The sequence below is a fragment of the Bos taurus genome, chromosome 21 (assembly GCF_002263795.3).
Source record: "Bos taurus isolate L1 Dominette 01449 registration number 42190680 breed Hereford chromosome 21, ARS-UCD2.0, whole genome shotgun sequence".
NCBI lineage: Eukaryota > Metazoa > Chordata > Mammalia > Artiodactyla > Bovidae > Bos > Bos taurus.
In genome coordinates, this window is record NC_037348.1 from 68677496 (window position 1) to 68702366 (window position 24871).

Genomic DNA, 24871 nt, shown 5'->3' on the forward strand with positions numbered 1-24871 from the left:
TGTGCCTGGTGCCGGGGGGGCGGGGGTGGTCACTGAGCTCTTGCTGGGCAGCCCTCCTGGTGGCCTGCACATCATAAAATGTGAGCGTTTAAGGCTCGCTCTTGGTTTTATGTGTGCATTGATTGCGTTCAGGGTGGGTAGGAATGGATTTATAATTAGACAACAGTCCTGGCGATCAATAGAGAGATTATTAGAACCATAAATAGAACTTTAGGACTGAGATGAGGTAATTTCCCCTGAACCCGGGCATTGATCATTAGAGGTGGCCCTGGAGTGTTAAAACACTGGGTGTTAGGCTGTAGAATTAAATACTTCTGGAGGGACGTGCTGTGAATCCTGGCCACAGCCCATCAGGCGCAACCCCCCACCCCCCACCCCGGCGTGACTGTCTCCAGGAGGACGTGGGTCTGGGCCGGCCAGGTGGGCAGTGAGGGTCTGGCGTGTTCTGGGTGCCTGCCCCGTGGACTGCCGGGGGTTCTTCTGTGCACATGGCCGTCTAGAGGGCCCCATGTCGGCCAGCCACGCTGTGATCGCGACTGCAGCCCACGCCCCCGTCTGCAGCACAGAACTCTGCCCTGTCCGGGTCATCCACTCCTGGAAAGTGTCCTGTGATGATTCCTGGTGGCGGGGCCGCCCATGGGGACAGTTGGGCAGTTGCTTTCCAGGAGCTTTGCCGCTCTGGGGGTTGGAGGTGCCCGTGGGCTGCCCCCACCCCGAGATGCTCTGCCCCAGCCGGCCGCACGGGGACACAGCTGTGAACCGTGCGGTCTCCCCGAGGAGCGCAGGGTCCCTTCAGGTGTTCGTTCACAGGACACCTGCGGTCCCTTTGCAGCCAGATGCCTGGAGATTGTGGCTTTGGCCTCCTGACCCCACAAGTCGGCCAGCATAGCCTGGGGCTATGAGGTAGCATAGCCTGGGGCCACTGAGGGTGCGGCTGAGTAAGACGGTGAAATGTGCAGCCATCTCCGTTCCCTGCCAGGGAGTCTTCCGCAAACCCTCTGTAGTCTTGTAGACATGGGCCAGGCCCCACCCAGGGTCCGGGGGAAGAGGACTTGGAGCGGAGGGTTCGCAGCCAGCCACGGGGCCTGGAGCAGTGCAGGCGCTACAGGAGGGCTTCCTGGAGGAAGTGCTGCTCTGAGTGGGAGGTGAGGTCGTTCCTGGTGGAGCGAGGACTCCCTTCTGTCCGTGGAGGCGGGCTGGGCTGGCACTGGCTTGGGGACCTTGCTCCTGCTGCCCCCGTGCCAGCCGGCTTGCCGCCCCCACTTCCCATGAACCCTGGCCAGGTCCCTGGTGGGTGCCCACCTGTCCGTGGGGATGTGGTGGGGACGGTGTGGGGTAGGGGGAGCTCTGACCTGGCCAACCGTCACGGGTGCCCCCTCTGAGCCTCAGTTTACCCACCCGAGGAGTAGAGTTTGGACTAGATGCCCCCGCACTTCCACGTGAGGCTGCTTCTGTGACATGGGGGAGGGACAGTCTGAGCCTGGGGCCCCGGGGTGACCAGGCAGGGCTCTGAGGGGGGCCCCGGTGCCCAGCGCAGGCCCCATGCCCCCTGCAGGGCCAGGTGCAGCTCTGTGCCCCTTGGCCGGCCCTTGCTCTGCCCTCCCCACCTTTCGGCCTGAAAAAGCCCCTGAGGGAGCTGGGGAACGTTGTCTTTCCTGGGCCCCGATCTTGCAGATGTGGAGTTCAGGCCCGGAGGGCTCCTGAGGAGTGGGTTAACTTGGTGTTTCCCAAACGGTGCTTGGTGGAACCCCGGCGCCCGGTGGCGGGCACCCTGCAGAGACGGCGGGCCCCCCTCACGCTCTCCTCTCTTCACACTTTTCTTTCGTTGCTGCCCTGGCGCCTCCATCACGCTTTCTGTTCGGCCACCCGCCCGCCCCGGCCCCCTGTCTCCTGTCCCCATGTGTGTGTGGTCTCCCCCTCCGCCCTACCTGCTGCCCTCCCCTGCCCCCCACCCCCCCGGCTTCTTTTGGCGCGTCCGGGCTCTGCTTCCGGCAGGAACTGGCAGCGGCCTCCCGGTGGCCGGAGCCGGGTGTCGGCAGCTCACCGGCCGGCGGAGCCGCGGCGCGTGCGGGACCCCTGACAGGTCAGTGTGGGGCCCAGCCGGCCGCAGGCATGCCACGTGGCTTGCACCATTGCCCGTGGGGCCGGACGTTCTGGCTGGAGGCACAGATGCAGGCGTGGGAGGTGGGCTGGCTCGGGCCCCACAGGGGTGAGTGGAGGGGCCCTCGGGGGCCGTGGCCGCCGTCCAGGTGGTCATGCGGGGCAGCGTGGCGGGGCGGGCCTGGGCTGCTGGGTGGAGTGCACACCTCGGGCTGCTTGGAGCAGCGGGTAGCAGGGTGCTGTGGGGGGTGAGCCTCGGGAGCCCCCAACCAGACTCGGCCCAGGCCCTGGGGATGCCGCAGCTTTTAACATTAGTCTGGTTCTCCACCACTCTGCTCGACGGAGGCGTTTAGAGCTGTCAAGGGGAGCACGTCTGTTAGGTGACAGAAGGGACTGACGTTTGAGGCCAGGACGTGCTGCATGGAGCCCTGGGGGGCTGCAGGGGGGCCGGGCTGTGCCCAGGCCGCTGGTGCCTCGGTTGCCCTGTCACTCATTTGCCTTGAGCCCCAGCACCGCTTGGAGGAGGAGAAACAGTACCCAGTGGCCCAGCTCTGGGCCTGGCTGACCCCTCCTCGGGAATGTTCCCCAGGAGCGGGTATCCCTCTGTGCCTGCAGCCTCCTCCCCCTGGGCCATGGGGCTCACCTCCTGGCTGTGGGCCCTGCGTGTCTCGTGCCAGGCTGTGCATGCCTGGAGGGCAGGTGTATTGAACAGCTGCTGTGTGCTGGGCAGGGTACCAGGGATGTGGAGGCGACCAGGCAGGCACAGAGGCTTCCTCTGGGCCTCTGGATTCCTGGCATGTGCTAGGTGCTCGTGCAAGCTGGGGGTGCTAGGGGAATGCAGTGCTGAGTAGCTGAGCGCGGCCCGGTTTCTCTGTGAGCGGGCAGCCCTGGGTAGACCGGGAGAAGCAGGGGGAGGTCTCAGGGCTGCGGGAGGCCAGGGCAGGCACAGGGAGTGGCCTAGAGGAGAGGGCTGGCTGTTTTGGGTTCTGAGGGATGCATAGGAGTTCCTGCCCTGTAGGCAGGTGGCAGGGCGTGGTGCACCAGCACAGGGCCTGGTGGGGGCCTGGGCCGTTCCAGGTTGGGACCTGTCCTCGCAGCCTTGGGGGAGCTGCTGGTGCTGTGGGGGTGAGGGTGGGGTGCTGGGCTTCCTTCCAGCCCAAGCTCTGGGGCTCCCTTTGAACTTCCTTTGCAGACGTGGTTTTGCTGTGTCCCAGGGGAGGTGTTGGGAGCTGGTGCTGACCGTGGGCTGGGGGTGGTGGTGAGACCCTCCACCCTGGTGAGGGGTGTCCTGTGGGGAGGCGGCCGGACTTCCTGCTGGGACGTTCCTCCTGAGGCCTGTGGGGGCTTATTCTGCTGAAGCGTCACCTTGGCCTGTGGCCGTGTCACTTGGGAGACCCCGAGGACGCTGGGCCCTCTAGAGTGTGGCTGCTACCTGGGCTCCTCACCCGCAGGGTCACCAGACAGACCCCTGTCCTCTGCCAGGCCGAGCAGAGAGGACGCCTCGGACGATGGTTGTGATTGTACTCAGGGCCAAGTGTAGCCAGGAGCCCCCCGGACCAGGCCTTGGTGCCTGGGGAGCCCTAGAGGCTGGGGCCCTTGGGGAGGGGCTGGGGCTGGAGTGGCCGGGCTGAGGCAGGGCGCTTCCCTTCCCTGCCAGGGGGCCATGTCCACCCACCCTCCGAGGCCAGGTCCCGCTGGGGGGTCCAGCGCCCGACACATGTGCATAAACGTAATATACGGTGGCCAGGTCTCCAGTTGGCCAGCGCCGTCCTGGGGAGCGGTTAATTACATTTGTGCTGTGTTACGAGGCTGTCTCCCTTTCTGGAATTTATTTTAGCTAATTAGTTGGAAATGCCAGAGTAGTATTTCAGATGATGGGAAGATCATACATTATCATACACGGGGCAATTAGTGCCCCTGACAAATATTTATTGTGGTTTTTTTCTCTAAGCGTGCCTCTGGGTGCCCCAAGCCGGCCGACCCAGGGGTGGCGTAGGGTCCCTGTCCATCTGCCTGACCATGTGGTCCCTGCGATTCTGGAGTTTGAAGTGGAGGGGGGATGTCAGGCCTCCGGGCGGGGGGCACCTGTGCCCACCTCTTCTCCATAGGGCCCCAAGCTGGCGGTCCTGTGTGTGTGGGGTTCAGGGAGCATGCTGGTCTCCAGGGACCAGGGGTCTGCCCCCCTGGCTCCCCGGTGAGGGGAGGGCGCCCGAGCCTCACGCCGGCTCCTCCTTCCCTCCAGGCTGAAGCAGCGGTGGCCGCTGTGGCAGTGGCAGACACAGTCCGGGACGGGTCCCCTCCCGTGGGCTCCAATGGCGCGTCGAAGACGTGGGGCCTGGTCACGCCCACCCCGGGCACTCCCCCGGGGGGCTCCACGGGCCCGTCAGCTGCAGCCTCCTTCTTCCTCAGGTACGTACTCCTGGGGGCTTGTGCCTGGCCTGGGGGTGGCCTGTCGGAGGCCCCTCGGGCTCTGAGCCTGGCGGCCTACGGGCCTCTCCGGGGAGGGCTGTGGCCTGCCTGCCGTCCAGCCGAGCGGAGGGGGGTTCTCCGGGCCTCCTGGGGCACTGTGTCAACTGCATGTCCGGAGGCCTCTTGCCCAGCACGGGGTGCGGCCGAGGGCAGGGTTCCCCGCTCTCCACCCCGCCCAGCTGGGTGGTCTCAGGCAGGTTGCATCTGGTCTCTGGTGCTCTGTGCCTCGGTTTCCTCGTTTATCAGGTGGCGCTTCCCGGGGGGCGTCGTGAGCTGATGGCGGGAGGACCTCAGCCGCGGCCGGTGGACATCCCCAGGTGGTCCTGGGCCAGTGCCGGCGGCAGGGGGTGGGTGGCATGGACGGGAGGCAGGGGCAGGCAGGCCTCGAGGCAGCGGCCCGAGGGAGCGTCCCTGGGCCACTGGGGAGGTTGGCGTGAGCTGGGGCGGGTGTCCTGGGGGGACTCCTGTTGCCCTGGGGCCCCCGGCACATCACCTCACTGGTGGTGCCCTTGGGTGCCAAGCGCCCCCTGCGGTTGGGGCTCCCGGGGTGTGATGGTGGCTATGAGTCACGATGGCTGGCCCCGCACGTCACTGTCCCATCAGCAGCCCCTGCGGGTGTGATAAGCTCGTCCTTGTATCGCAGGAGCCGGCGTCTTATCAGTGCGGCCTGGGGCTGTGGGGCTGACTGGGAAGTGGGGGGCGTGGTGGGGGCGCTGGGCCAGTGGGCACACGTGCGGGCCCACAGCCCCAGGTGGGTACCAGGAGCCGGGCAGGGCCTTCTGCTGTGGGGTGGGTAGGGCCTGCCTTGCGGGCCCAGGAGACCCGTGAAGGGGACAGAGGGCCGATCTGGATGCCTGGGGGTCCCGGCCCTGGTGGTCTCTGCGGTCTCTGCCCCGGCCTTTGGGGCAGCGGTCACGCCCTGCCAGGCCGCGCTTGCTGGAGGATTGCCAGCCTGAGGGCCCCTGGGGAGGAAGGCCAGTCCTGGGGATCTGGGGCCACCCTGGCTCCTTAGCGACCCAGGGCCTGTGGGATGGGGCGCTTCTTTTGTCTCCAGCGAGCGAGGCTGCCTCCGCTGACCTTGGGAAGTTACCATAGAAACAAGCGTGGGGGCTGGGGGCTGGGGCGGGGGGCATTGCTGGCAGTCCTTACTGCCAGCCTGTGGGACACCCCTGCTCGCAGCGGCTTCCTGAGGGTCGTGGGCCCAGTCCGGGGTGGTGTTGCAGCTGGGAGCACCGCCCCGGCTTGCGCCTGGTTTGGTCCCGAGGCCCTCTGCGCGTTGAGGGTGTGGATGCTTCACCGTCAGCCTGAGAGGGGTGCTCTCAGTTTTGCGTGCCCCTCTTTGTTCTGTGTCGGGGAGGCGCTTGTCCGGAGTCCCTCGGAGGTGAGGAGCTCCTGGACCCCCGGGCAGAGGGGCCTCAGGAATGAGCTGAGGGTACATTCTGTGACCCGTCACTGGGCCCCTGGGGGACAAAGCTGACCCCGAACCTGTATCCTGCCCCTTGGAAGTTTCCGATTGGTAGGGGGCAGGGTGGCAGCATGCCGTCTTTGAAGGGGCCACGCAGTATCACCCGCGCTCTGAGGGCACAGAGGTGGGCTTTCAGGGTTGAGTAGGAGCCTGGTGTCTGCCCAGTGGAGGCAGAATAGGGTGGGCTCAGCGGTCAGGGGTCCCTGAGCACCCCCTGGGGGCCGGCACACTAGCCTTGGGCTTTCCTGGGTCTTCCTGAGAGCCCCTTAGCCGCTGTGGGTGAGCCACGGCAGAGGGTGATTCTGGGGGGCGGCTTGGGGACCAGGCCTGTGGGACACGGGGCACGGATGAGGCCTGGCGCCCTGCACGCCCCGCTGAGCCTGGGTGGGCAGCTCGGTCATGACTTGGGCACGGCAGCTGCAGTGGCGACCGAGGGCTCCGCATGCCAGCCGCCCCACCCCAGGGCCCTGCACAGGCCGCCTCTGCAATTACGTTTCTCTGGGGGCTCTGGTGACCTTGACGCCCCTTTAAAGTCCCCCCCCCAACGCTGTGTAACGTCCTCCTGTCTCTGCAGTCTCCCCTCCCCCACACCCTCCTCTGGGCCTTTCTTGGGTGGGATGCCGGGGCGGGGCGGTCCCCTCCCAGACCCCTGAGGCTAGAGGTGGGATACAGTGGGGTCACCCCCTGGACCCATGGAGCTCGACGGCATGGGAAGGACAGCTGTGAGCCCCCTCGGCGGGGCAGTGGTGGGCTCCCTCTGGGCGGCGCTGCCAGGCACCCCCACCTGCTGCACGACAGCTTCAGGGGCGCCCCTCCCTCACGTCTGCCTGGATGGTCAGGCCACACGACGTCAGGCTGGTACCCGGCAGGGGCCCGGGGTGGGATGGCTGCTGCCCAGAGGCCCCCGGCCGGTGGGGCTCCGCAGAGAGGTGTCCCTCACCCGCAGGGCTGGCAAGGAGCCTGGGAGCCTCGGGGTGAAAGCCCCAGGTGACAGGAGAATGCAGGCAGGCACGGCAAGGGTCAGGGCGCTGGGGCCGTGGGCCTCAGCCTCGGGGGCTCCAGCGCCCCCTTAGCCGCCCTGCACCGGTGAACCCTGAGGGCCCCTCCGGGGGTGGGGCAGGCCAGGCATGCGGGGCGTGGCCCGGTCCTCCCGCCTCCTGGCGGCCCAGGTCGGACTGGTAACTGAGCCCCACTCACATCCACACGGGCCCTGTGTCTCCTCGGGGTGAGTAAAGGCCTCGCCGTCAAGGCCAACTGCCTGTGAAATTACCTTCTTGTTTGGAAGAGGCAATTTTTCTTTGTAAAAAGGCAAATATTTTCCTTTCTGTTCACGTGAATCAGCGAGCAGGGCCTGCGAGCCTTGGAAAGGGCTCTGGGATTCGGTGAGAGGGCTGGGGGCTCAGGGCGATGCTTGGAGGGCTGGGGCCCTCCCTCCCCGCCTCCCTCCCCGCCTCCCTCCCCTTCTCCCCCCTCCCCCCTCCCCCTTTCTCTCACCCGTTCTCTCACGCCTGCCCTCATGGCCCCGTCCTCAGCTTCCCCTGGGCCCTAGGCCTGGGCCAACACCTGCCCTGCAGAGCCCCCTCGGGGTGGGGCACAGCTGTGTAAGCTCAGGGCAGAGCGGGGCTCCCGTGTAGCAGGAGGCACAGGGTTCAGGGAAGCCAAGTGTGGGGGCATCAGGGCAGGCTTCCTGGGGGAGGTATCCTCTGAGGATGAGAATTGTGGGTGCAGGAAGTCTTCCTTCACAACCGGACCATGCGGAGGCACCCACACAGCCCCCGTGGGTCCCACCTGAGTCCCCCCGCCCACTGCTCCGCAGCAGAGCAGTGGGTGTTCGTAGTCCTGAGTGTGGGGTCTCCTCCCCCATCCCCACTGCCCAGAAACCAGGTCTGTGCCCCTAGCGGGCCGGCTCCTGCAGAGACGCCCCCCACCCACCCCAGGCCATGTGAGCTGAGACACGGTCCCCAGTGGCTGACGGGCTTGTCCTGGGTGTGAAGGGCCCTGGATTTCATCAAAGGGGAGCGTGCTGTCCCGGGGCGCTCTGAGTCACCCCCGGTGAGCTGAGCCTGTAGGAGCGGAGACCTGGAGGGCCGGCAGGCTGGGGCACAGCCTCTTGGCTCCCTGCCCTGCGGGGGCTGACCCAGAGCAGGCAGGGAGGAGGGGGCACCAGAGTTCCATCGGACCACGGGGCAGAGACGCTGGCCAGGGACATTCCAGCCTCCCGGGACTTGTGGGGCCGCAGATGGCTGAGGGTCCAGTGTCTGTCTAGTGGTGAGACCTGGGCGTGTCCCGTGGGGATGGACACCTCCCAGGGTGCTGCCAGAGTCCTGGAGGTGTGGGGGCGGGGCTGAGTGAGGCCCGCGCTGGAACCTGGGCTCCCGAGAGGGTCACGGAGGGGGCAGGTGCCCCAGCAGGCCGGTGTTGGGGTGGGGCTGAGTGAGGCCCGCGCCGGAACCTGGGCTCCCGAGAGGGTCACGGAGGGGCAGGTGCCCCAGCAGGCCGAGCCCTGCCTGCTGCTTGTGGGCTCCACTGCCGGATGGTGTCCGGCCTCCCCCAGCGCCTCACCCGTCCTCCTGGTCTCCACAAGCCCTCAAGCCTCAGGGGTGCGGGTTCTGGATGTGCCCCCAGCCTTGGAGGAGGGGGCCCGGCTGGTTCTGGGAGGAGCAGGGAGCTGGCTGTGGCGGGGCGGGGGACTCGTCTCAGCCTTGGGCGTCTGCCAATCTATCTGGTCACCCTGAGGGCCCGGCCGGAGCCCCCCAGGCAGGCTGGTTCTGGGCGGTCCTCGTGATGCCCTTCCCTGACGTCCAGGCCGCGGGGCCCTGGCGCCCACGTGGAGGCGAGCCGACCCCACTGGTGCACATCTGTGGCCCCCTGTCGTGTCCAGGCAGGCTGGGGGCCAGCCCACCTGCCCTGGTTGTCCCCGGGCAGGGCCTGGGGCAGGGCTGCCCGCTGCACTGCAAGCCTCTGGGTCAGGCGGTTGCGTCTTGCCGTCGGGGCGGTGGGTGGGGAGCTGTGGCCTCACTTAGGGTGGCCGGGGTCCAGTGCAGCAGGCTGGGCTGGGGAGGGGGCAGGGCGGGAGGAGCCCCGAGAGCTGAGCTAGACGGGCCCCCTGCCCGGTGCCCTGGCACCCACCCGGCCCAGTCCAGCTGCCTCCACAGACGGTCGTGCTGGGGTTCCGTGCGGCCCCGTCCTGCCTTCTGAGTCCTTTGGCTTCTCGCTCTGTGCCTGCGGACACTCTCAGCCTCCATCCTGCCCCGGGTGTGATGCGTGTGTGGGGAGGGGGCAGCGGGAGGGGGACGCGGGACTCCGCTGTCCAGGAGGCTTCAGGTTTAGGACACACGGGCTCAGGTGGAAACCGGGGCTATGTCTGTTCGTGGCCGGAGAAGCCGCGGCCCTCCCTGGCTGAGGGTGCCGGCCCGCTCACACGCCCCGGGCCCTCCCCGCCCCGTGCGCACCGGCCGCCCCACCACGCTATTAAGGAGCCGCCACGCACCGTAGATTACTTTTATTTTCCTGGATGACACTGCGCTAGGAGGAAAGCTGTCCCTGGGGTCTCTTAAAAGACAACTCCTATTAAAGATGAGAGGAGTTAAGCAAAACGCCAGTAGCTCCACTGAGTGGGAGGCTGACTGAGGGGCCACGCTGCCCGCAGTGTGGGGCCTCCTGTCGGGACCTTTGGAGGCTGACGGGGGGACTAGGGCCGGGGCTGTGGGACGAGGAGGGTGTGTGTGGCAGGAGCAGGCCGGGGAGCCGGGCTGGGCGGGTTCTTCAGCCCTGAGCCTGGATGCGCCCTGGTCTCTGGTCCCTTTTGCTGGGAGGTGAGGGTGGGGAGGTGGGGGGGTGCTGGGGAGGCGGGTGGGGGTGACTGATGGAGGCGGGGGAGGTGCTGGGGAGGCGGGTAGGGGTGGCTGATGGAGGTGGGGGGGGTGCTGGAGAGGTTGGGGGGTTCTGGGGAGGTGGGTGGGGGTGGCTGACGGAGGCGGCGGGGGGTGCTGGGGAGGTTGGGGGGTGCTGGGGAGGCGGGTGGGGGTGGCTGATGGAGGTGGGGGGGTGCTGGAGAGGTTGGGGGGTGCTGGGGAGGCGGGTGGGGGTGGCTGATGGAGGTGGGGGGGTGCTGGGGAGGTTGGGGGGTGCTGGGGAGGTGGGTGGGGGTGGCTGATGGAGGCGGGGGAGGTGCTGGGGAGGCGGGTAGGGGTGGCTGATGGAGGTGGGGGGGTGCTGGAGAGGTTGGGGGGTGCTGGGGAGGTGGGTGGGGGTGGCTGACGGAGGCGGCGGGGGGTGCTGGGGAGGTTGGGGGGTGCTGGGGAGGTGGGTGGGGGTGGCTGACAGAGGCCGGGGACGTCTGGACCCAGGCCCAGCATATGTGCTTCCTCTGTTGCCTGGTGTCACCGTGAACGCATTAGATCATCAGGGCCGCTCACAAGGGCCCCTGTGGGGGGTCACTTCCTCCCACGTTAGAGGTGGGGAGACTGAGGCACCACGTGCGGTCACACGGCCTGTGAGTGACAGAGCCCAGCGGCTGACTTGGGGGAGGACAGTGGAAAAAAGAGGATGTGCTTGGTGCGGGGTGCAGGAGGGGCCGGGTCTCGTGTCTGCCTGGGCCCGGTCGCCTGGCCTGAATGGGCCAAGCTGCCAGGGGCTGGACGTGGCTGGTGAGCTGGCCTCTGCGTGGCTGGTGGGAAATGAAGTGCGGGCCGAGCAGCTGCTTGCAGGGCGGGGCAGGCGTCAGGGCAGCACTGAACGCCCTGCCCCCTTGTTCCCCCCAGGGCCGCCCAGAAGCTCAGCCTGGCCTCCAAGCGCAAGAAACCCCCGCCACCGCCGCCCCCCGCCCCGCGCCGGGCCTCCACCTACCCCACGGACTTCAGCGGGGTCCTGCAACTGTGGCCGCCCCCTGCACCCCCTTGCCTGCTCAGGGCCACCTCCAAGGCCAAGGACAACCCCAGCAGTGTTGGAAAGGTAGGCCCCACCCCGAGTCAGCGGTGACCCTGGGGTGGGACGAGGCTGGGCTGTCTGGGCACGAGCGGGGTGGGGGAGTGGGCGGTGAGAGACCCTGCTGCCTTCTCCGGGGCTGGACCAGGGGGGTCCGTGTCCAGATGGGCTGACTGAGGCCGGGCCGCCTGGACACTCCAGACGGCGGCGGGGAGCCTGGGGGACTGGGGGGGGGGCAATACGGGAATTGGTTGGGGGGGTCCCAGGAGCACTGGCCACTCCTGGAGTAGGGTGGGGCGACCAAGGCTTCCTGGGACTCAGAGCTGGGGTCTGACTCCAGGAACCCCCGTGCCTTGTCTCTCAGGCAGGGCGGGGGCACGGCTGGGGCCCCTCGGCTTGCCAGAGTCCGGGCAAAGCCCCGCCGCATCCTGACACGATAACTGGGGACCCCACAGCGTGAAGGGCCCTGCCCGTCGCAGCCGGCCGGCTCTCAGCTCCTGTCCCTTCTGCTAAGACGGTTTCTGTCCGGGCCCCGCCTGGGCTGCTCGTGACTGCCCCCGGGCCCGGGTCCGGCTGCGTGAGCACATTAGTGCGGGGGGCTCTGGGCGTTGCAGGCGGGGAGCCCGAGCCGCAGAGGGCCTCAGGGGGAGGGCGGGACCCTGACCCTGAGGATGGACCCCTTCAGCCCCTTCTGAGCCTCCCACCCAGGCCCTGGGCCCGGCCTCTGCAGCCCCTAGAGGCCCACATCCCTGGGCTCAGTCCATCCTGCTGCCTAGGTCGCGCCCCAGGGGGCTTCTGCTCTGGGTCCGGAGAGGGAACTGGCCGTGGGGAAGGGGCTTTAAACACTATGGGCCTGGCTCTGACCTGGGCCTGTTGCTGGACCCTGGGCCCTGGGCCCATCCCGGTGGGGCCGGGTGGCTGGAGGGTTGAGGAGCCTCAGGCACAGACCTGGCTTTCTCGTTGCTGGCCTGTGTTACTTGGGATGCACAGGCCTCCCCCTCCCCCGGGGGACCAGCCCCCCCAAGTATTCCAGGGCAGGCCCCTGCCCCCGCTTTCTGGCAGACCCCCACCCCCGGAGGCAGGAAGCCTGTGGCCACTGCCCTAGCCCTCTCCCCACTCCCCTCCCCCACCAGGCCCCCCTCCCTGCCTCCCTGGACGATGTTATTTGCAGGAATATCACATAGTCAGAAATGCCTCCTGAAAGGCATTTAATATTGTCAGAGAAAAGAAGTTAGATTACACTCGATTCTTGACATTAATGTGCCACTTAAGATAATTCATCATTGTGCGGAATTACAGAAGACGGTCCCTCCCCCCACGCCCGCCCGGGGCCCCCTCTTAGGAGTGGAAGCCCGTTTTTATGCAAAATGTATTTGTTCCCTACCTGGCAGCTACTCAGCGGGTGCTTTGCAATAGCTGAACATTTAGGGGGAGACGTGCTTGTCTGGCGAGGAGACCCTGTCATTTCCCCTGGTAACGAAAGGCCCTCACAGACCAGGACCCAGCCATGGGGCTGGCCCGGGGGTGGGGACCCCAGCGGGGCAGCCCAGTCAGGCTTTTCCCCGCCGGGAACACGCTCCAATCTGCAGAACCCATTTGGCTCCTGAAGTGGCCTGGAGTTCACGCTGAAAAAAAATTGCCAAAAATTACTGGGAAGTGCACATTTTCGTCTGCTTGGCAGCGGCGTTTGGAAATGAAATAGTTTTGTTCGTGTCGTCAGGGAATAAAAGAATCGCTTCTCGCCTAATGAGCCCGGGTTGGAGGAGCTCAGTAGAGGGGTTCTCTCCCCGCGTCTCCCCCAGGACCGCCTCTCCTTAGCAGAGCGCTCTGCATGTCAATTTGCCACGTGCCGAAGGGGTATCGGTGGCGCCTTGCACGAACTACCCGCGGTAAACCAATTTTGCCGGCGTTATGTATCTGTCACTTACAATTAAATCCATGAAAAATACTGGCTCTGAGATGAGCCTGGTAATTTGATTTACACTGTGGTGGAGAAATCGGAGGTTTCAGTGGAGGCCTGTGTCCTCCTGCAGAAGCCGGGGTCTAATGCTTTCTCCTGGGGGGTGGGGGGCTCACCTGGGGTGGCTCGCCCGGCAGCTCCGGGCCCCTTTCGGCCCGGGGTCTGTGTTCTCCCTGCAGGTTTTTGGGTGTCTGCAGTGCAGCTTACTCTGGGCTCTTGCATCTTAAGTTTCTGGGTCCCCCGCCCCCAGGCTTCTGTTTGCCTGGGGGCCTTGGGGCTCGGGGTCCAGCTCCGGAAGCTGGGCGTAAAGGCAGATGGGCAGCACGGGCGAGCTTTGCATTTGTTTTGGGTTTGGGGGACACAGAGGCAGAGGCTGCCGGGCGGCCTGCTGGGCCCTGAGCTCAGCCGAGCCTGTCCCGCCCGGTCACCCCTGCCTCGGTCTCCCCATCAAGTCCCCTGAGAATCCCCATCTCCTCCTGGATCAGCCTGCCCTCTTCCTCCCGGTCCTGTGCTGACCGGCTTGCCTCTGGGTCCTGCCTGGTCCTGGGTGTGAGTCTGGCCTCCGGCGGCTCTGGGGTCGGAAGTACCGGAGCCCGTTTCTCCCGGGGGCGGCACAGGCCTCGGCCTGTCCCACGTCGTGGTCTGTCCTTCCATTCCCCGCGCTCTCGCTGCCCACCCTGGGCCGCGGGCCGGGGAGGATGTGCTCAGGGCCCAGAAGGCCTCTGGCCTGGGGCTGGGAGCTGGCTGGAAGGGCTCCCTGGAGGAGGTGAGGCTGGACCGAGATTGGGGGTGGGGCGTGGCCCACGCCCTCCCTCTGCCCTGCATCCGTGCACCGCCGTCTCTCCTTGGGGCTGCACCTTGCTGTGTGCAGAGCCTGCCCGAGGTCGGGAGTTGGGGGTGTGGGGAGGGCCTTGGTCAGGGGCAGCCTCTGTCCACCCATGGTGTGGGAGCAGGGGGTGGGAGCACTCCCGAGGCTCTGATGGGGGCCCTGTGGGAGAGCCCGGGTCTTGCTTCCACTGCCCCCTCTCCCCTTCTCGCTCCACCCTCAGATTTGGGGATCGGGATTTCAGGGGACCCGCTCGCAGGCTGTGTGATGCAGGTGGGACAGTTGACCTCTCTAAGTGGGTTTCCTCCCTTCTCAAGCCTGCGCAGGCCTGGGGGAGAGGAGTCCCTGTAATGGCTGGTGAGACCGGGGAGCTGGCAGAGCTGGCGGGGAGCCCATGCAGGTGACTCTGCTCTTGAAGGCCCGGGTCTTGGGGCTTACTCCCCTGGTCCTGGCTCTGCATCGGGGCCAGCGAGAGGGTGTGAGGACCCCCGAGTCGCGGGGTTGCCCTCTGGGTCCCCTCCTCGTCTTCTCTCTCTGCCCACAGGAGCAGCTGGGGTGTGCTTCCTCTGTCCGCCCTGTGCCCCCCTTCACGGGCTCCCTGATCTGTGCTGGCGTGCTCCTCCCACCAGGCCTCACTGCCTCCCTGCCTCGCTGACCTCATGTGGGACGTGCTCCCGCCTGGGGCTGGGGCGCGGATGCCGCATTCCTCCAGTGGGGACCCCGTGCCGGCCAGGCCCACTGTCCCGACTCGCGCGAGGCTGCCCCTGCCCTGTAATTAGCGCTGCTCAGAGGCCCGCTCCGCCCGCCTCCCCAGGTGAAGGTCATGCTGCGGATCTGGCCTGAGCAGGGGGCCCAGCGCTCGGCCGAGTCCACGTCCTTTCTCAAGGTGGACCCTCGCAAGAAGCAGGTGACCCTCTATGACCCGGCCACCAGGCCCCCGGGCAGCACGGGCCCCCGACGTGCCCCTACAGCTGCCGTCCCCAAGATGTTCGCCTTCGACGCGGTCTTCCCCCAGGACTCGGAGCAGGTGAGGTGGTGGGGTGGCCTTGGGTGGGGCGGGTTGGCAGCGCAGGACGATGGGAGATGGTCAGACCTGCACCCCTTCTCGTGCAGGGTGGGCAGGAGATGATGAGAGGAGGCCCGGGTGCAGGGGCTTGGGTGCGGCTGGCAGACCGTCTGTGTTTCCCCTTCCCCGCTGGCCTCCCCACTCTCATGTGTACCCACTAGCTCCTGGGCTGCTTCTCAGGCCGTTTCCAGAGCCCGCCCTCCGAAGCTGTCCGTGCAGAGCCTGTTTTCCCCGGGATGCTCCTCTGTGTGTCCTGTGCATGCCGTGATCATGTGTGTCGTGTGGTGTGTGTCCGCTGTGATCACACGTGTGCTGTGATGTGTGCCTGCCATGATCACATGTGCGGTGTGTGTGTGCTCTCTGTGATCACACGTGTGGTGTGGTGCGGTGTGGTGTGTACTCTCTGTGAACACGTCTGTGGTGTGGTATGTGCCCGCCATGATCACACATGTGCTGTGATATGTGCCCGCTGTGGTCACGTGTGCATTGTGGTGTGTGCCCGTCGTGAACACATGTGCTGTGGTGTGTGCCCGCTGTGATCACGCGTGTGCTGTGGTATGTGCCCATTGTGATCACACATGCGGTGTGGTGTGTGCTGTGAACATGTGTGTGGTTTGAAGTGTGTGCTCACTGTGATCATGCATGTGGTGTGATGTGTACCCGCTGTGATCACATGTGTGCTGTGGTGTGTGCCTGCCGTGGTCACGTGTGCAGTGTGGTGTGTGCCTGCCGTGAACATGTGTGGTGTGTGTGCCCACTGTGATCACGTGCGTGCTGTGGTATGTGCCCATCGTGATCACACATGTGGTGTGGTGTGTACCCGGTGTGATCACACGTGTGCTGTGGTGTGTGCCCGCTGTGATCACACGTGTGGTGTGGTGTGTGCCCATCGTGATCACACGTGTGCTGTGGTGTGTGCTCTCTGTGAACATGTGTGTGGTGTGTGTGCTCACTGTGATCACGCGTGTGGTGTGCCATGTGCCCGGTGTGGCCACAGTGGCAGTGTGACTTCTGTGTGTGCACACTGTGTGCCTGTCAGCTGTGTCTGTCGGCTCACGCTGCGAATGTATGTGTGTTTGTGTCCGGTCCGTGTGTGTTGTGTGTCCACGTGGAGATCTCTGTGTCCTTGGTCCTGGTGACCTCCTGGCCACCTCGTGGACTCACTGTCCATGTGTGATGCGATGGAAGAGGCAGGAGGCAGGGTGGCAGCCTGACTCTGTGCCCCTCCCGCAGGCCGAGGTCTGCTCGGGGACCGTGGCCGACGTGCTCCAGTCGGTGGTGGGTGGGGCTGATGGCTGCATTTTCTCCTTTGGCCACGCAAGCCTCGGTAAGTGCCCCTGACCACCCGCTCTGCGATCTCTGAAGGCCATTTCGGGGGTGGGGGGGGCGGGGCTGGGCCTGTCCCCTGCGGGCAGTGGGAGAGGAAACCCAGACTACAGGCCTGGACATCAGGTGCCCAGTGGAGCAGGTGAGAGCGGGCCTCCAGGGTGCCGGCCCGGCTAGCTCTGAGGACCCATCCACCGGCCCACAGGCAAGTCCTACACCATGATCGGGAGGGACAGCTCGCCGCAGAGCCTGGGCGTCGTGCCCTGCGCCATCTCTTGGCTCTTCAGGCTCATGGACGAGCGCAGGGAGAGGACGGGCGCGCGCTTCTCCGTCCGCGTCTCGGCCGTGGAGGTGTGCAGCCGGGGCCAGAGCCTGCGGGACCTGCTGGCCGAGGTGGCCTCCGGCAGCCTGCAGGACACCCAGTCCCCGGGCGTGTACCTGCGGGAGGACCTGGCGTGCGGGGCACAGGTACCCTGACCGCACCGCGGGGCGGGGCTGCGGGCTGGGCGGAGGCGGGGCAGCAGGCTAGGGGGCGGGGCCGCGGGCTGGGGCGGAGGCGGGGCCGCAGGCTGGGGGGCGGGGCCGTGGACTGGGGGGCGGGGCCGCGGGCTGGGGCGGAGGCGGGGCCGCGGGCTGGGGGGCGGGGCCGCGGGCTGGGGGGCGGGGCCGCGGGCTGGTTAGCGGGGCGCCGTGGGGACAGCTCGGCCCCAAGTAACTCTGGTGCCTACCCCACTGTCCGTCCATCCGTCCGTCCTCAGCTCCAGAACCAGAGTGAGCTGCGGGCACCCACGGCTGAGAAGGCGGCCTTCTACCTGGACGCGGCACTGGCCGCCCGCGAGGACGCCCGGGGAGGCTCCCACGTGCTCTTCACGCTGCACGTGTACCAGTACCGCGTGGAGAAGTGCGGCAGAGGCGGAAGTAGGTGGCCGCGTGCCTGCGTCGTGGGGTCGGGCGCCCTGGGTCTGGGGGCCCTGGGGCTGAGCCTTCACCTCCCACCCTGTGGTTTCAGTGTCTGGAGGCCGCAGCCGCCTGCACCTCATTGACCTGGGCAGCTGTGAAGAGGCCCCCGGGGGCCCCCCATCACTGTCGTTGTCGGCCTTGGGCAGCGTCATCCTGGCGCTGGTTAGCGGAGCCAAGCACGTGCCCTGCAGGTACGTGCGGGCTCCTGGGTGGGCCTGGGGAACTGGCTCAGCCCACGTCAGGCGTGTCCTCTGTGCCCATGGTCCCTGATCCCTCTGTCCTTTCTTCCTCATTGTGTGACCGGCTTTGCTACCCAAGGACTGGCAGGGAGTCCTGCTGCCCAGGGCCCGGGGGGCAGAGGTGGGTGTCAGACCCGACCCCAGGGCCCCAGGCACGGCCCATGTCCAGCTAGAGGCCCTCCTCCCTCCCTCCAGCCCTGTAGCAGCCCCCAAGCCCAGTGGTCCCCCGGCACCCCTCCCAGGCCCTCTGCCTCTGAGCCTCGCCCCCCCGGCCCCCAGGGAGCACAGGCTTACTGCACTGCTGCGGGAGACCCTGGCCACCGCCAACTGCCGCACCACCATGATTGCCCACGTGTCCGATGCTCCAGCCCGCCACGCTGAGACGCTCAGCACCGTGCAGCTGGCTGCCCGTGTCCACCGCCTGCGCAGGAAGAAGGTCAAGGTTGGTTTCGCCTCCTGGGCCCCTGCCTGCATGGCGGTGATGCTGGCGCTCCTCCTGCCCAAGAGGAGGCCGGGTCCGTGCCCATGGTCGCCCCCAGGAGAACTGGAGCGGCTCATGTTGGGGGCTGTGGTGGCCTGGTCTCTGTTTACCTGGCCCCGGGGAGGCATGTGGCCAGGGCAGCCTACTGGACCACCGTGGCCTGTACCCTCCCAGGTCTGGTCCTACAGGGCACGCCCTGGGGCCCTCACTGGGTCTGGAGGATGGAGTTGGGGTGCCCTGAGGCCCGGGCCCTGGGTCTGAATCCTGGGTTTACAGTTGACGCTGTGTGTGCCTAGGGCGTATCCTCGCCTCCCTGCGACTCAGCTTACCACTTTCTGGGATGTTGCTGAGGAGGTCCGGTTGTGTTGGGGACCTGAGACCTTGCTGGGGGCAGGGACAAGTCTGGTGGCCACGCCATCACTTCTGTCCCTTGAGTGTGGCGCGTGCGGCTGGGGGTGCTGGGGGAGAGGGGCAGGCGGGACGACGCTCAGGGGGGCCCTGCTGTGTCCCCAGTACGCATCCAGCTCCTCCGGTGGGGACAGCTCATGTGAGGAAGGCCGTGCCCGTCGCCCCCCGCACCTGCGCCCCTTCCATCCACGCGCCGTGGCCCCGGACCCCGACCACCTGGCCGCCAGCTCTCCCGGCGACCCCGACTACTCCTCAAGCAGTGAGCAGTCCTGTGACACGGTCATCTACGTGGGGCCTGGCGGGACGGCGCTGTCGGACCGTGAGCTCACGGACAGCGAGGGCCCGCCTGACTTCGTGCCCATCATCCCCGCGCTGAGCCGCCCCCGCCCCACCCCGGGCCCGCGGGAGGCCGACCACTTCCGCTGCAGCACCTTCGCGGAGCTGCAGGAGCGGCTGGGCTGCATTCCCGGCACCGAGGGCCACCCTGGGGCCCAGGCCGGCCCAGCCCGCACGGGCAGGAAGCCCTCGCCGCCTGAGGCCGCGGCCCCCAGGACGCCCGTGGGCGCTCCACTGGCCGCCAGCACGCCTCGCGGCAGCCCCAGCCCAGACACTCATCGGGGTGCCCCGGAGCCCCCCAAGGCCAACGCTGACCAGAGAGAGGAGGGCACCACCAGGCCTGAGCTGCCCACTCTGCCAGATAAGACCACGTCGGGTGGAGGCGGGAGGCCGCTGCCCAACCCGGCCCCACCCCCGCCTTGGCAGCCGGAAGCTGGCGGGGCCTCTGAGGAGCTTGGCGGGGGTGACGGGGGTGCGATACGGACGCCCCCTGTGGGCAGGAGCGGGCAGGCCGAGCGCCCCTGCCCGCCTGCACGCGGCCACCGGCTGGAGCGGGGCCTGCTGACCACCACAGTAACTCTGCAGCAGCCCGTGGAGCTGAACGGGGAGGACGAGCTGGTGTTCACGCTGGTGGAAGAGCTGTCGCTGGGGGGCCTCGCCGGCCCCGGGCGCCCCTCCAGCCTGGCCAGCCTCGGCAGTGACTGCTCCCTGCAGGCCCTGGCCTCGGGCTCGAGGCCAGTGAGCATCATCAGCAGCATCAATGACGAGTTCGACGCATACACCTCACCACCCCCCGGCGGGGCCCTGGACGGGGCGGCCTGGGCGGGCGGCAGCCAGAGCTCGTCTGGCAGCTCCTGGCTCAGCGAGGTCAGCATGTGCACGGCGGACAGCCTTGGCCCCACGCCAGCGAGCCCCCCGGACCCCGTCGGCTCTGAGGTGCCGGCAGGGCCCCCCTTGCTGGGCTCCTCCATCCTGGACGGTGGGTCTCCGGAGGACAGTGGCCTTCAGCGCTCAGAGCATGGCAGATTGGACAGTCCCTTGCCCGCCCGGGGTCCTTGTCCCGCGGAGGAGGCTGTGGCAGCCCCCGGCCGACCCGGCCAGGAGCCATCTGCTGTGTTGCCCCGGGGGCCGGCCTCCGCACAGACCCTCCACTCCAGCCTGCCCCGCACACCGAGGACTACCTCCACGGCCGGTCGCGTGGGCTGCCCCCGCCTGGCTGCGGGCCCACCTGGCCCCGGAGGCCTCTTCGAGGACCCTTGGCTGCTCCGGGCTGATGACTGTGGCCCGCCACCCCTGGCTTCAGCCGGCAGGGCCCCCAGCCCAGCCCCGACGCTGGCTTGTGGCCGCAGGGTGGTGGATGGCTGTGAGGTGGGCCGTGTGGCCCACAGGCCAGAAGTCGTGGCCCCGATCCCACCCCTGCGGAGGGGGGCCACCACGCTGGGGGTGAGCACGCCCTCCGCCTCCTTTGGGGATGCACCGGCGGAGGCAGCGGCTTGCCTGGGCAGCCCCAAGGCCACCCCCGCCAGCAAGAAGAGCGCAGCTCCCAAGGGGGGCTTCTGTGCGAGGCCTGGCGGTGTGGCCCCCCCAGCGCCCCCCGTGCGCAAATCCAGTCTGGAGCACAAGACCGGCCCCGGGCCGTCCTCTCCGCAGGCCGGAAGCCCGGCTTGGCCCGGGTCTGCTGCCTTCCTCCGAGGGGACGGGGAGGCCAGGCCTGGTGGCCGGGCTGACCACTCCATCCCCAGGGCCACGTCCAGCCTGAAGGCCCGGACTGGCAAGGCAGAGACAGCGTGCCGACCTGCCACCCATGGATCTCTGGAGCGCTGTGAGGGCCTGGCACATGGCAGCAGCAAGGCCAGGGAAGCCCCCGGCCGGCCTGCCCGCGCTGTGCCCCGGCTGGGTGTCCCACCCACCAGCCCCACGCCTGGGCCCGTGCCTGCCTGTAGGAGCAGCCCCGCCAAGGGCGCGGGGGCCCCCAAGCCCCCCAGCAGTGGGACCAAGGGCCGCAGTGTAGTGGCTGGCGGGCCCCGGGCCCTGGGCTCTTCGGCGAAGCCACTGGCCCCCACGGTGGGGAAGGCCCCTTGCGGCCCCGTGACGGGCCCCAGGGCAGCCCCGCGGGTGGCTCCGGGTGTCGGGGCCAAGGCCAGCCGGGGCACCATCATGGGCACCAAGCAGGCGCTCCGGGCCACCCACAGCCGCGTGCACGAGCTGGCGGCTGGGGGCACCCGCGGCCGGGGCGGCCCCTCCTGGGGTTCTGCCGACTCGGACAGCGGCAACGACAGCGGCGTGAACGTTTCGGAGGAGCGGCCACCCGCCAGCCCAGCGCTGCCCTCGCCGTACAGCAAGGTGACGGCGCCCCGGCGGCCTCAGCGCTACAGCAGCGGCCACGGCAGCGACAACAGCAGCGTGCTGAGCGGGGAGCTGCCGCCCGCCATGGGCCGCACGGCGCTCTTCTATCACAGCGGCGGCAGCAGCGGCTACGAGAGCGTGCTGCGGGACAGCGAGGCCACGGGCAGCACCTCCTCGGCCCCCGACTCCATGAGCGACAGCGGGGCCGCCTCCCCGGGCGCCCGCTCCCGCAGCCTCAAGTCCCCCAAGAAGAGGGCCACAGGTGGGTGTCCGTCTCGGCCACGGGCCACCCTGCACCGCCGGGCGCCCCCTTGGTGGATCCCAGGTGTAAGCAGCCCCTTGTCGTGGTCCAGGCGTGGGTTGGGAATGAATTTCCAGATGTGAGGCAGAAGGAAAGAAGAATAAAGTTCATTAGAGCGGGAGACGCTGTTAGAACAGCAGGCCAGCTCAAGGGAGAACCGACGACGAGCAGGGGTCCTTATTCCGCTTTTATACCCAGGATACAGGGAGTGGGATAGGGGTCCTGCGGGTCGTCTGCTGATTGGATGAGGCATGGGTAGGGCAGACACCTCCCTACGGGCCAGGAGGGGAGACAGGCTGTACTGCTCCATTAACAGTGACACCGCCCGGGACGGAAGGGCGATGAGGGTCTGGTATTTCGGTTCCTGCGTTCCCAGACCCTCCTGGGTTTCATCTGCCCTTCCGTCTGTGGGTCACCACACCCTTGACGGGTTCAGACGCAGGCCGAAGGGATAGGCGTGCCCTGCCCTCTGCGGTTTGTAAACGCACCCCGTGTGTGTCCTTCTCTGCCCCCCTGTGCTGCCCCCAGGCTGGTCCCCGTCCTGTCAGAGTGGGCTGGCGAGGGTGGGCCCCCCGAGGTTACCCTGCCGAGGCGTGCGGGGCTGGGAGAGGACGGGGGGCTACCAAGTCCGCTGGCTGTCTGGAAGCCCCATGTCCGTCCCCTGGACCCCCGTCTCTGCGGACCCAGCTAGGGTGGGCTGTTCCTCAGGCTGAGTGTGGCTGGGGGATTTGGGCACTGGTGGACGCTTTCCAGGGCATTGTGAGTGAGGCACGCGCGCTCTGAACCAAGAAGGTGCATGGGAAAGCCGGAGGCTGGCGGAGGTGGTAGAGAGGGGCGTCCTGGGGGCGTGGGGGTGCCAGTGTGGGCCTGGCTTCGGGGTTTGTCCGGGGGCAGTGGGAGTAGAGACGCCTGTGAGTTAGGAGGCTGTGCAGCCTGTTAGGGTGTTCAAGGGTGACCGCCAGAGGTCAAGGGTTGTGGCCTTGAGGATGTGCCGTGCGAGGAGGCTGGTGTGTGGCTGTCCAGGAGGGAGGTGCTGGGGGGCGGCTGGAGTCCTATCTGTTCCAAAACCTGTCAGGGTTTCTGGCCAGCACTAGGCTGAGCATTTTGGGACTGGGCCCCTGTGGGCTCTGCCCGTCAGAGCCGTGGCCAGGCTGGGGGCTGGGGGGTCTGGCCTCTGCACGCCCAGCGCCCGGCTGTCTGTTCAGGTCTGCAGCGGCGACGGCTGATCCAGGCCCCCATGCCCGACACCGCCGCCCTGGGCCGCAAGCCCAGCCTCCCGGGGCAGTGGGTGGACCTGCCCCCGCCCCTGGCCGGCACGCTGAAGGAGCCCTTCGAGATCAAGGTGTACGAGATTGACGACGTGGAGCGGCTGCAGCGGCGCCGTGTGCCCCCCAGGGAGGGCCCGGCAGAGGTGGGGACAGCGGGGGTGTGGCTGGGAGGGCAGGGGGGCTTCTCGGTGCTGCTGGCAGCCCGCCAACCTCACCTTCCCCTCTTGTCTGCAGCCCTCCCAGAGCTTGGAAAAGGTAGGAACAGCCCCGCTGGTCCTGAGCCCCTGGCAGTGGAGGGGGTCCTGTGGCCACCTCCCTTGTGCCCTGGAATTGCGCTTGGTTGGGGGGGGCCTTCCCACAGCTACGGCGCTCATCCTGGGCCTGGGTTCCAGGAGGCCTTGGGGGCCCATGGTCTGAGCCCCACGGGGGTGGGGAGTGGGGCGGTAAGGGAGGGGCAGGGCCTAACCACTGCCCACCTCGGCAGCCCCACTGTGCGCCTGTCCAGGCCTGGGGTGTGGAACCGGGCTCGGGTCAAGGCTGGGGTGCCGGAACCCTAGGGAGCAGGCCGTCGTCCATGCCTGAGCCCCTCCACGCCCCACCCCCATGCTCAGGGCCCGGTGTGCGTCAGTGCCAGGCTGCGGCTGGCCGAGCGCAGGCTGCAGCGGCTGCAGGAGGTGCAGGCGAAGCGGGAGCTGTTGCGCGGGGAGCTGGCTGAGACCCAGGGCCGGCTGATGCTGGAGCCCGGCCGCTGGCTGGAGCAGTGTGAGTCTTCCAGCCCCGCCCAGGGACCCCGGACTGCCAGCCCTGCCCAGCACCCCGGTCCAACCATTTCACCCCAGGCCCAGGGGGCGGCGGGGTACCCGGAGGCTGGGAGGGGGAGGGGCGACGCCTCGGCCCCGCGGGGACCCGGGCCTGACCAGCTCTCCGCTCCCCCCGACCCCTGCAGTCGAGGTGGACCCGGGGCTGGAGCCCGAGTCGGCTGAGTACCTGGTGGCCCTGGAGCGCGCCACCGCCGCCCTGGAGCAGTGCGTGAACCTGTGCAAGGCCCACGTCATGATGGTCACCTGCTTCGACATCAGCGCGGCCGCCCCCGCCACCGCCCCGGGGCCCCAGGAGGTGGACGTCTGAGGCTGGGCCACGGGCCCCTGGCGTCGGGGGCTCGTGGATGGGACCTGGGATGGAGCGAGGATGTGCTGGGGGTCGGAGGGAGGAGGATGTGTAGGGTCCCTTGCGGGACAGGGCAGGAGGGGGGGCGTCTTGGAGGCGAGGGAGCGTGCCCGCGGGCGGAGGAGCGAGTATGCAGGACTCGGGAGGACTGTGACGCAAGTGCCTTTAAACTTGGACTGGGTTTCTCTCCTTTCTGCATTTGGTGCTAAGAACTCGGGCCACCAGCACACAGCGGCCCCCGGGCAGTGCCTGTGGCTGTCCAGGGGCCGCCGGACTGGCTGTCAGATCGGATCGCGCCTTGTGTACAGCTAAGCGATTTCCGTGCGGCAGAGCGGCCCTGGGCTCGCCAGGCTCTCTGCTTTAGGTTCAGGGTTACTTTTCCTTCACAGCCGTTTCCTCTCAACAGAGCCGGCCTTAGGGGTCTGCAGACTCCGTGTGTGTTCTCTCTGCTGATCTCGGATGGAGCCTGGAGCGGGTGGGTCTTCTGGGTGGGGTGGCTGACTCTCTGTCCCCTGGACCTGCTCTGTCCTGACGTCACCAGGAGGGCAGCGCCCAAGGGCTGAACTGAAGGCATCTGGCGCCTTCTTCCACGGCAGGAATTCTTACCAAACCACAAGCAAAAAAACAAAACAGACCAACCCACACACACAGATTGGGGGATGAGGGTCTTGTAAAGGTGCTGTCAGGTTCGTATTTTTGTATCATTTTGCCTACAAACGCGGTATTTGCAGTGGGAACTTGAAGATAAATGATCTATGTTTTTATGATTTTCTATGGAAGGTGTTCCTGCGGCCGGGCTCTTGCCGGGGTGGGGAGGTCCCTGGGCAGGGCGAGGGTCCTTGGGAGGCCAAATGCAGACCGGGATGAGCCTGCTAACAGGAGCGGGACGTTCCTGTCACGATGGGTTCTTTTTTTCTGACCGTTGTGGATTTTCTAGGGTCGTCCGAACTTTTGTACAAACATGTAGATAACAGCTTGCTGCGGTTTTGATTTGTGAATAAAAGATGCGTCCCTTGTTCACGAGGCTCCTGAGTCCACCTGGCGGGCCGTCCTCCGAGGGTTCCGGGGCGAGGCGGGGCAAGGAGGCTGCGGGGGGCACCTTCCATCCACAAACCCCACAGTGGGGGCCAGCCGTCGGCAAGAGGGTGTGGATGGGGAGGAGGCCCTGCTGCAAGCCCGGGGCTCCAGCCCCTATCTGCGCTCTGTCCCTGCTCCCAGCCCCTTTGT

At 67.4% G+C, this 24871-nt stretch overlaps 1 protein-coding gene across 1 annotated transcript in view; it reads left to right on the top strand.

Moving 5' to 3' along the window:
- KIF26A (kinesin family member 26A) overlaps positions 1 to 24662 on the top strand; it is a 39335-nt gene extending 14673 nt beyond the window's left edge. Inside the window, exons 4-16 of the mRNA XM_024982195.2 lie at positions 4343 to 4509; positions 10798 to 10987; positions 14561 to 14773; positions 16046 to 16139; positions 16344 to 16606; positions 16897 to 17056; positions 17148 to 17289; positions 17617 to 17779; positions 18332 to 21170; positions 22415 to 22620; positions 22712 to 22732; positions 23089 to 23239; positions 23424 to 24662. Of these exons, the coding sequence (XP_024837963.1) occupies positions 4343 to 4509; positions 10798 to 10987; positions 14561 to 14773; positions 16046 to 16139; positions 16344 to 16606; positions 16897 to 17056; positions 17148 to 17289; positions 17617 to 17779; positions 18332 to 21170; positions 22415 to 22620; positions 22712 to 22732; positions 23089 to 23239; positions 23424 to 23605 (4791 nt within the window). The 3' untranslated portion in view covers positions 23606 to 24662. The remainder of the gene's footprint in view (positions 1 to 4342; positions 4510 to 10797; positions 10988 to 14560; positions 14774 to 16045; positions 16140 to 16343; positions 16607 to 16896; positions 17057 to 17147; positions 17290 to 17616; positions 17780 to 18331; positions 21171 to 22414; positions 22621 to 22711; positions 22733 to 23088; positions 23240 to 23423) is intronic.
- The last annotated feature ends 209 nt before the right edge of the window (positions 24663 to 24871 follow it).